Source organism: Anopheles ziemanni, unplaced genomic scaffold (assembly GCF_943734765.1).
Source record: "Anopheles ziemanni unplaced genomic scaffold, idAnoZiCoDA_A2_x.2 scaffold_795_ctg1, whole genome shotgun sequence".
Taxonomy (NCBI): domain Eukaryota; kingdom Metazoa; phylum Arthropoda; class Insecta; order Diptera; family Culicidae; genus Anopheles; species Anopheles ziemanni.
Genome location: NW_026690102.1, coordinates 14,398 through 25,389, shown reverse-complemented (window position 1 = coordinate 25,389; position 10,992 = coordinate 14,398). Strand labels below are relative to the sequence as shown.

Genomic DNA, 10,992 nt, shown 5'->3' with positions numbered 1-10,992 from the left:
CATGCAGGATGTAGTGGTGGGAGAAAGCCGACCGTCAAGCGGAGAGCAATCCCAAGCCCTACAAGCAGCAGATTTGAAATTGTGTGCACTGATTGAGAGTGCTGTTAAGAAGGGACTGGAAGGAATGAAAAAAGAAGTGTGTGAGGCGGTAAAGCGCCAAGTTACATCAACTTTGCGCGATGCCACCACCACTACATTGAGAGCCCCTCCTGTACCGAAGGTTATCATTGAGAAGCCTTCGCCGGTGAGTGCTAAGGAGAAGGGGAGTGAGAGCTTTGCTACAGTAGTGGCCAAAAAAAGTGGGGCAGATAATAGTTTGAAAAATAAGGTTCAAACTATTATTAGTAATTTTGACGTGGGAAGAGCTAATACCAAGCCCACAGCAACCAAGAGTGTTGTGAAGGAGGCTGGCTCTGGGCCCAAAATAGGTAAAAAAGACGTGGCTAAAGTGGCAGAGCAAAAACTCTCCAAGTCTTTAGTAATTGTACCGAAGGTGGATCAATCTTGCGACAAGACAAGAGTTGATCTACGCGCCCGTTTGGATCCGAGGAAGCAGCAGGTTTCGGACTTCCGTAATGGTAGAAAAGGTCAGGTTTTTGTACAGTGTCCTGCATCCGCGTTAGATGAAGTTAGCAAGGAGGTGCAGTCCAAACTCGGGGATGCTTATTCCGTTCGTTTACCGTTGTCCAGAGTAAGGATAATGGGAATGACGGAGAAGTATTCTGGTGAGGATGTGATAGCACTTCTGAAGGAACAGAATGCAGGGATCCCGTTCGCGACACTGGAGCTTGTTGGAATGTACGAAAGTAGGTTCTACAAGTACCAGAAGTACAATGTCGTGATCGATGTAGACAAGGAATCGGCACAATGTCTAGAGGACCTCAAAAAGGTTAAAATAGGTTTTGACAGTTGTGCGATAAGCACTTCTGTTCATGTATTGCGATGTTTCCGGTGCGGGCAGTTTGGGCACAAGAGCACCGAGTGCAATAAGGAGGAAGCCTGCCCTAGGTGCAGTGGTGCACACAGGACGTCGGAATGTAAGTCGGCGGCCTTAAAATGTGTGAACTGCGTGTTGGCGGGTTCAAGGGGGAGCACGGAACATGCTGCTTTTAGTAGCGAGTGCCCCATATACAAAAAACAGGTATCAAAGATTGCTAAGCATTCCCAATAGCAGAGATTGCTGGGGATAGGACAGCGATATGAAATCATGTATTGCAATGTCGCTGGCCTATCGTCAAGCTATGTTCTGTTACGCGACTTGGTAGAAAGGATGCAACCCGCGTTGGTCCTTCTATCTGAGACGCATATAACGGAGTGCGAAGCATTTGATCAGTTTAGTATACCGGGGTACAGGGCCGTGTCCTGTTTGTCCCACTCACGACACACAGGGGGGGTTGCAGTTTATGCTGGGAACTCGGTTGCCTTGAAGGTGATTCTAAACGAGTCGCTGGAAGGCAACTGGTTTTTGGGGTTTACTGTGACTCGAGGCATGGCGGCTGCAAACTATGGCGTTCTGTATCACTCACCTAGTTCAAGTGACTCACGATTTGTCGAAATTCTGGAGGACTGGTTAGACAGATTTCTAGATTTTGGCAAGCGTAATGTCTTGGTTGGGGACTTCAACATTGATTGGTTCAATGATGTGAGGTCCGAAAAATTGAAGAAACTTATGGCCTCGGTGTGCCTGAAGCAGAAGGTTAGTGCAGCTACCCGTATTACGAACAATAGCAGGACATTGATTGACCATGTGTACTGCAACACAGACTCAATTAGCGTGGTAACAGATGCTTGTGCAAAAATATCTGATCATGAAACTTTGCTTTTAAACATGAATGATGAACGTTTCAGGACAGTTCAAAAACAAGTTAAATGCTGGAATAGGTACTCTAAAGAGGGTCTTTGTCAGGCAGTCACTTTGGGTCTACAGAGGGAAACTACAAATTTCCATGAAGCTGCAGATCTATTGAAGGATACACTAGAGAGTGCTATGAATAGTTTAGTTTAGGAAAGGACCGTGGAGACTAGATACTCTGGCAGATGGTATACGTTGGCTCTGGAACGTCTAAAGCGGAAAAGAGACAAAGTGTACAAAAAATTTGTTCGGACTAATCTGGCTTCACATTGGTGTGAGTACACTAAGCTAAGAAACGAGTACAGTAGGTCTTTAAAAACTACTCGTGAGGAATACTTCAATAGGGAAATTAGCAAGCATCAGGGTAATAGTAGGGAACTTTGGAAACTTCTTAAAAGCATGTTGAAACCCGACGAGAATACAGCTTCATGTGTGAAATTCGATAATTTCGAGTCCGATGAGGCGGTGATCGCAGCAGGGTTCAACAACTTTTTTGTGAATAGCGTCACACTTGTTAACAGCAACATTCCGACGGTAGACGAACCAGTCGAGCTGAGACAAGTTGATGCTCCCAGGCATAGATTTTCTTTTCAACCAATAGACATGAGCAAGCTTAGGCAGATATGTTTTGACCTGACCAAAACGGCAGGAATAGGGAATGTAAATGCAAAAACTTTGCAGGATTGCTTTCATGTAGCGGGGGAGACGCTCCTGGATTTGATAAACCAATCGATGGAGAGGGGTGTTTTTCCGGAGACATGGAAGGAGTCATTGGTTGTACCTATTCCAAAGCTGACTGGAGCTATCAAAGCGGAAGTGTTCCGCCCCATCAACATGCTTCACACTGTCGAAAAGGTCCTGGAGGTTGTTATCAAAGACCAATTGGTGCAATACCTGGACCAGACCGGACTGCTGGCCCGGGAGCAGTCGGGATATCGGGAAGGACATTCCTGTGAAACTGCACTGAACCTGATGCTTGCAAAGTGGAAGGGGTTGATGGACAGTGGACAGCCGGTGCTTGCAGTTTTCTTGGATCTAAAGCGGGCATTTGAAACAATATCGAGACCCTTGTTGCTCACAACACTTCGACGATTCGGTATTGAGGGGAAGGAACTCAGTTGGTTCAGCGATGATCTGACAGGTAGAACCCAGAGGACAATTTTCAAAAAATCTGTTTCAGATCCCATTGAAAACACCCTTGGGGTTCCACAAGGAAGTGTTCTTGGAAAAATTTTGTTTATCATGTATATAAATGACATGAAGCAGGTCTTACGTTCCTGCGAGATAAATCTTTTTGCTGATGACACAGTAATATTTATATCGCGAAAGGACGTGAAACAGGCAGAGTCCCTTTTAAATGCAGACTTGGTGGCTCTGGATGGCTGGTTGAAATACAAGAAACTCGCATTAAACATTAGTAAAACACACTACATGGTGATGTCGAGGAGGGAGTGGATCGGCCAGCTTTCCATTGCCATCAAAACGGAACCAATTGACCGAGTCTCCCAGGTGAAATATTTGGGAGTCATTCTTGACGACGGACTTACATTCAGTGCACATATTGATGGGGTCATCGCTAAGGTGGCAAAGAAGTGTGGGGTGATAAGTAGACTGGGGAACAACCTAAATTTTTTTGGGAAAGTTCACCTCTACAAATCCATTATCTCACCACATTTTGATTTTTGTCCATCAATATTGTTCCTCGGCAATCGGACACAGCTCAAAAGGTTGCAAAAAGTGCAAAATAGGGTAATGAGGTTAGTGTTGTGTTGTAGTCGGTACATGCCGTCTGCTGTTATGCTGGATGTTCTGCAATGGATGTCGGTAGAGCAGCGGATAGTGTATCAGACTATGATACTAATATTCAAACTCCTGAGGGGCTTGTTACCGGGGTACCTTGGAGAAAGAGTAGTTAGGGGTTCTGACGTTCACCGGTACAACACTCGAAGGGCTCATGATCCTAGAACGTCGAACTTTTCAACAGTATTTGCCAGAAATTCTTTGTTTTGTAAAGGTATACAATGGTATAACAGCATGCCTAGAGAGATTGCCGAGGCTGCAAACGTTCGCGAGTTCAAGCGCTTGTGTGCCGTTTACGTTAAGCAGGTTGTTAAGTAGCACCCAGTAGAATGTGCAATGTCTCGTAGTTGTCTATTGTGAAAATTTAATGTTTGTAAGCATTGCACTTGTCATCACGATCTCACAGATGATGATGATGAGATTTTTGTTTTGCAAATTTAAATGTAAATAAAAAAAAATGGAACAACATATCTTTGAGACACGCGCGCGTAAAAGTGGAAATTTGAAGTTGATCTTTCTGTAGGAACTGCATCAGTCGCTCTTGTGCAATCACGTGGCAGGCGCCTCGAATTCATCCATTGATGATATTTTCGACGTGACCAACTGTTTCGCGGATAAGGTTTGCTTAATTTGCCAATCCTGGAAAGTGGTAACTCCCCTGATCAGGCAAAAATTGACACTCAAACACGTAAACAAAAACATAGGCAATTATGGCAATTACGGCCATAATTGATTTATAGGGCCGAACCCGTTACGTCAAAAAGGGGAACTAAAAGGGAGTTACAAAAAGGTTATAAAAGATAGTTGCAATAAAGCAAAACTCTCTCTTCCACCAAAAATCACCCGGGTAATTATAAAACGCAGCTGAAGCCATCCGAAACATACCCCGAAAGAAAACTCGCGCAAGAACATTGGTGCCGTGACCAGGATTCTTGAAATACGAACGTTGGTTAATTTTATCTTCGCGATTTCGGGCCGTTTTCATTGCGCGATACCATAAACGCTACGTACGCCGTTTTTCGATTCAAAATGCCCGCGGAACCCATCATCCTTTCGTCGAGAAGAGCGATCCTTCTCGTTTCACTCAGCCGTTACGAAAGCTTCGTTCGCGATTTTCAACAAGACCGTGATCTTGTTGAAGTAGAAGCCAGAATATCCAAGTTCGAAAGGTTATGTGAAGATCTTGAAAAGCTGCAGCAGGAGCTTGAAGACGGAGCTACAACCGAAGAGGAGGTCAAGCAAAATGAAGCTCTTCGCGCCGATTTCGAGCCTCGTTTGATACGGGTGGAAGCAGAACTGAAGGCAAAAAGACCCTCACAAGGCTCGTCATTTAATGCCACCGGTAATTCCTTGGCTGGTATTAAACTTCCGACCATATCACTGCCTCAGTTTCATGGGGATTACATGGAATGGCTTACGTTTCGGGACACGTTCGAGTGTCTGATTCACGACAACCGTGATCTTCCCGCCATCCAAAAGTTTCATTACTTGCGCGCAGCGATTAAGGGTGAAGCAGCACAAGTGATAGAAGCGATCACTATTAGCGCGGCAAATTACGAGATAGCGTGGCAGGCATTAACGGCGCGCTACTCCAACGAATATTTATTGAAAAAACGTCACTTGCAAGCACTGTTCACTATGACGCCCGCGAAAAGGGAAACCGCGACCGCACTGCACCTCTTAGTGGACGAGTTCGAACGGCACAAGAAAACCCTTGACCATCTTGGGGAAAGGACGGATACATGGGGTGTTTTGCTGGAACACTTGTTGTGCACCAAGTTGCCAACAAGCACACTGAGGGACTGGGAGGAGCACGCATCAAACGAAGAAAGCCCGACGTATGCTAGCCTGATTGTTTTCTTGCAGCGCCGTATGCGAGTGCTTGAAACGCTATCGGTGAACAAGGAGCAGGATGTCAGTTTTAGCGAAGCGCAACATCATACAAAACGGATGCCACCCACGCGGCTAGGAAGCTTTGCAGCGGCATCAAATGCTGTACGCAAATGCTCTCTGTGCGATTCAGAGCATTTTATTGCAAAGTGTTCCCGATTCATTGCATTGAGCCCGAACGAACGCCATCGCACCGTAATGAACGCACGATTATGTTTGAATTGCCTTCGAGACAATCACCGCGCCCGCGACTGCACTTCGCAGTACAAATGCCGCCACTGTAATTCACAACACCACACTATGTTGCACTCACACACGTCACAGGATCACTCTGCCGGAACATTCTCCACTGCCATGCCAGCTGCGAGCATTGGACCAGCCACTAACGATCACACGGCAAATCTTCAGCGAACTTTCGCAGCAGCAATGGAGCGAGCACCAACGCAGGTTTTGCTCCAAACTGCCATCATCAATATAGTTGATTCTTTCGGATTAGTTCATCCAGCTCGAGCACTTTTGGACAGTGCCTCGCAGCCTGATATGATAAGCAGTCAGCTCGCTCATCGACTGAGGCTAAAAAGAAAGAAGGTTAATGTTATGCTGCAGGGTGCAGGCCAATCTACCCGTCCGCTGAAAGAATCCGTTCACGCGAAGATTGCCTCACGAACGAAACAGTTTGAAGTGGGTGTCGAATTTTTGATTGTCGACAAGTTGATGGCTAATCTGCCGCTGCGGGACGTTAACACGACGAGCTGGAACATCCCGTCCGAGTTGATCCTAGCCGATCCAGAGTTCTACAAATCTTCGGCAATCGACATTATTCTTGGCGCTCGACATTATGCTGCTTTCTTCGAAGGTAGCGCCCAGCTCAAACTAGCACCTACCCTTCCAACTCTGCAGGAAAGCGTATTCGGATGGGTCGTCACTGGTTCGATTGGATCGCCAGAGCCTTCGGAAGGCACTTCTAATGTTGCTCACACGACAGCTGTAATTTGTATGACAACTCTAGAAGAATCCATCGAGCGGTTTTGGAAATCAGAAGAGTTATGGTTCAACGATGGCTACTCACCCGAAGAACGCCAATGTGAGGCTATTTACCGAAACACAACCCAGCGGGATCCATCGGGTCGATACATAGTTCGTCTTCCGAAGCAACCAGATTTCTTTGACAAACTTGGACTGTCAAGGGATATGGCTTTGAACCGCTTCATACTTCTCGAAAGAAGACTCCAACGTGATCCAGACCTAAAAGAAGAATACCACAAGTTCATGAAAGAGTACTTGGAACTGGGGCACATGACTCCCACGTCTCCAGCAGACAATGATCACGGGTATTACTTACCGCACCATCCCGTTTTGAAAGAATCTAGTACGACGACAAAGCTCCGGGTCGTTTTCGACGGATCAGCGAAGACATCTACTGGATATTCGCTAAACGATGCATTGCGTGTCGGTCCAGTAGTGCAAGACCAGTTGCTGGATATAATTCTTCGTTTTCGCACCTACAAAGTAGCGCTCGTTGGTGACATCGCGAAAATGTACAGGCAGATAGAAGTCCATCCTGATGACCGTCGGTTTCAACGCGTGTTGTTTCGATTCTCACCGGATGCTTCAGTGGAGACTTACGAGCTGAATACGGTGACCTACGGGCTTGCTCCATCTTCTTTTTTGGCTACGCGTACGTTGCTGCAGTTGGCCGAGGATGAAGGCACGAACTTTCCGCATGCTGCACAAGCTTTGGTTCAAAATTTCTACGTGGACGACTTCATCGGTGGTGCTGATTCAGAGGAGCAAGCAAAGCAGCTACGAGAGGAGCTCGATGAATTGTTAAAAAAGGGTGGATTCTCTCTGCGAAAATGGACCTCTAGTAAGTTGGCCGTGCTCTCTGGTTTGACGGAGGATCAGATCGGAACGCAGTCAACGCTTCAATTTATGCCCGACGAGAAGATAAAGGCACTCGGTATCGCTTGGGAGCCCGAAGCTGACGTTTTATCCTTCGAGTCGCGGATCGACGCCGACACTAGCTACCCCACAATGCGGTTAATATTCTCTGGCATCTCCCGAATGTTCGATCCGATAGGATTGATATCGCCGATCATCATTCGCGCTAAGTTGCTGATGCAGGAATTGTGGGTGCAGAAGCCTGGCTGGGATAATCCTGTTTCTGACAGCATCTATAAAAAGTGGACATCCATTAAATCCGACTGGCCAATTATTTCCGGTTATAAAAGTGATCGCTACGCTCTCTTACCTGATTCTCGCGTTCAGTTACATACGTTTTGTGATGCCTCTGAAGCCGCGTTCGGTGCATGTATTTACTCGCGTTGTGAAAACAAACAAGGACACGTACGAATCTCGCTATTAGCATCGAAGTCACGTTTAGCACCACTAAAACGGGTTACATTACCGCGATTAGAACTTAATGCAGCCGTTACAGGAGCGCATTTATACGATCGTGTGAAGCAGGCGATGGGACTCGAATCAGCGGAGTCATATTTTTGGTCCGACTCGACAGTTACGCTGCATTGGCTGAGTTCACCGCCCAACAATTGGAAAACGTATGTAGGCAATCGCGTCGCGGAGGTACAAGCCTACTCACATCTCCATCCCTGGAAACACATTGCGGGATGTTCGAATCCTGCTGACTTGGTATCACGAGGCGTGACCGCAGCAGATTTCGTGAAAAGTGCACTGTGGAGCAGCGGTCCAGAGTGGTTAATTCGTCCAGCGTCTGAATGGCCAAATTCAACACCAACGGTTGTGGATGGTGCCGAGCTAGAGATTCGTCAAGTGAGTGCAGCGGTTGCCGTCATCGAGACAGTGCATCCTTGGTTCGAGCGGTACTCATCATACACCAAGCTTCTACGCGTCATTGGGTATTGCCTTAGATTCGTGCGCAATGCTAAGGAGAAGTGCCGTACTCGCCGCGATCCATTGGAGCCCCCAGCGTCATCAACTATCACTCCGGACCTCATGGAAGCTGCTAAAACTGTGCTATGCAAGCTGGCACAGCAAGACGCATTTCCAACGGAGCTCGAGCGGTTGAGGAAGCGTGAGGTGGTTCCAAAGCGCTCACCACTTAGACGTCTGAGCCCGTTCATCGACAGCGAAGGAGTTATGAGAGTAGGAGGGCGCCTCAAGCTCTCACAACTGCCTTATCAATCGAAACATCCAATTCTTCTGCCCAAGAAGCACATCTTCGCACGCCGCATCGCAGAGCACCTTCATAGAGAACTCATACATGGTGGCGGAAGATTGCTGCTTTCCCAGATTCGCGAAGAATTTTGGCCACTCGACGGACGACATCTGGTGAAAAGCGTCGTTAGGCACTGCTTACGATGCATTCGCCAACAGCCCATACTTGCGCAGCAACAAATCGGGCAGTTACCATCATCGCGGATCACACCGAATCGACCGTTCGCGACCATCGGAGTGGACTATGCTGGGCCGATCTACCTACGACCGATCCACAAACGAGCAGAGCCCGCCAAAGCATACCTCTGCGTATTTGTTTGCTTTGCTACGAAGGCTGTTCACCTGGAACTAGTGGGTGATTTGACCACTGCTGGTTTCCTAGCATCACTTCGACGGTTTGCATCGCGCCGAGGACGTCCGTCCCATATCTACTCGGACAACGGTAAAAACTTCGAAGGCGCAGCCCGGGAGCTTAGTGAGCTATTCGAGATGCTCCATGATCAGGAGCAAAGCAACATCATCGTTTCGACTTGTGCTGATATGGGCATCACTTGGCACTTCAGTCCACCAAGGGCTCCACACTTTGGCGGATTGTGGGAAGCTGCAGTGAAGACCGCCAAAAGACACCTGTTTCGCCAGCTGGGCAGCACGAGACTGCCTTATGAAGGATACATCACTGTGCTGCACCAAATAGAGGCAGCAATGAATTCGCGTCCGCTGTTGCCTATGTCGGACGACCCCAACGATTTAGCCGCTTTAACACCTGCACATTTTCTTATAGGCACATCCATGAACGCCATCCCCGAGCCGGACTATTCAAACCGAAAGACGTACACCCTGAGCGAGTGGCAGAAGTGGCAACTGCTCGTCCAGCGCTTCTGGAAACATTGGGCCAGCGAGTATCTACAAGAGATGCAAAGGGATACGATGAAGACCTGCAGCAATTCAGATTTCTCACCTGGCAGACTGGCAATCCTGATGGACGAGGCTCTTCCTACAACACAATGGCCACTCGCGCGGATAGTTGAGACACACCCCGGCACGGATAGTTTGACACGTGTGGTAACATTAAGAACTGCAAAGGGAATTTCGGTTAGGCCAATCGCTAAAATTTGCTTGCTACCGGAGGCAACAAACTGAGCTTATCACCACGTGGAGAATAATTGTTGACGAGTGTCAAGGGGGCGGAGGATGATCAGGCAAAAATTGACACTCAAACACGTAAACAAAAACATAGGCAATTATGGCAATTACGGCCATAATTGATTTATAGGGCCGAACCCGTTACGTCAAAAAGGGGAACTAAAAGGGAGTTACAAAAAGGTTATAAAAGATAGTTGCAATAAAGCAAAACTCTCTCTTCCACCAAAAATCACCCGGGTAATTATAAAACGCAGCTGAAGCCATCCGAAACATACCCCGAAAGAAAACTCGCGCAAGAACATTGACGTTACGTTTGACCCCCATAATGATGGTTCTACGTCAAATTTCCTTTCTTTTGCTGAAAACGGCGTCCTTTTATCTCTTCTAGTTTTCGAGCTATTCACGTTTAAAGTTGGAGGTTTTTTCAGAAAAAGAGCATTTACGTTATTTCGGCCCGAATTGAGCTATCGAGCTAGGCATTCCTCTAAGCATTTCGCCTAGCTTCTTTGGTCAGTTTGCACGTTTCCAACGAGCATTTTCGGTCTTTCCAAGTATTTCGGAGTGATTTTCAAGAATCTCCAAAGTACATTTTCGGTCTTTCCAAGTATTTGGGAGTGATTTTTAAGCATCTCTAAAGTACATTTTCGGTCTTTCCAAGTATTTCGGAGTGATTTTCTAGCATCTCCAAAGTACATTTTCGGTCTTTCCAAGTATTTGGGAGTGATTTTTAAGCATCTCTAAAGTACATTTTCGGTCTTTCCAAGTATTTCGGAGTGATTTTCAAGCATCTTTAAAGTACATTTTCGGTCTTTCCAAGTATTTCGGGGTGATTTTCAAGCATCTTTAAAGTAAATTATCAGTTATTCCAAGTATTTGGAAGTGATTTTCAAGCCTCGCCAAAGAACATTTTCAGTCTTTCCAAGTACTTGGGGGGCTTTTCAAGCATCTCCAAAGGACATTTTTGAGCTTTTCAAGTATTTTGAGTGATTTTCAAGTGACTCCAAAGTATATTTTCAGTCTTTTCAAGTACTTCTTAGCGATTTTTAAGCATTTCCATAGTACATTTTCGGTCTTTCCAAGTACTTGGAAAAGATTTTCAAGCATCTCCAAAG

General features: G+C 46.6%; 1 protein-coding gene across 1 annotated transcript; it reads left to right on the top strand.

Annotated features, from left to right (window-relative positions):
- Nucleotides 1-4,681: 4,681 nt before the first annotated feature.
- Nucleotides 4,682-9,877, top strand: LOC131292952 (uncharacterized). Its single transcript, XM_058321041.1, has 2 exons — nucleotides 4,682-5,566; nucleotides 5,867-9,877. The coding sequence occupies exons 1-2, from the start codon at nucleotides 4,682-4,684 to the stop codon at nucleotides 9,875-9,877; spliced, it is 4,896 nt and encodes a 1,631-aa protein (XP_058177024.1).
- The last annotated feature ends 1,115 nt before the right edge of the window (nucleotides 9,878-10,992 follow it).

Bases quoted from the DNA above. Each gene is read 5' to 3' on its own strand.
- LOC131292952 (XM_058321041.1), top strand. From the start codon at position 4,682: ATGCCCGCGGAACCCATCATCCTTTCGTCGAGAAGAGCGATCCTTCTC. The intron at 5,567-5,866 runs GTCAGTTTTAGC...CACACGTCACAG, and splicing joins CGGTGAACAAGGAGCAGGAT to GATCACTCTGCCGGAACATT.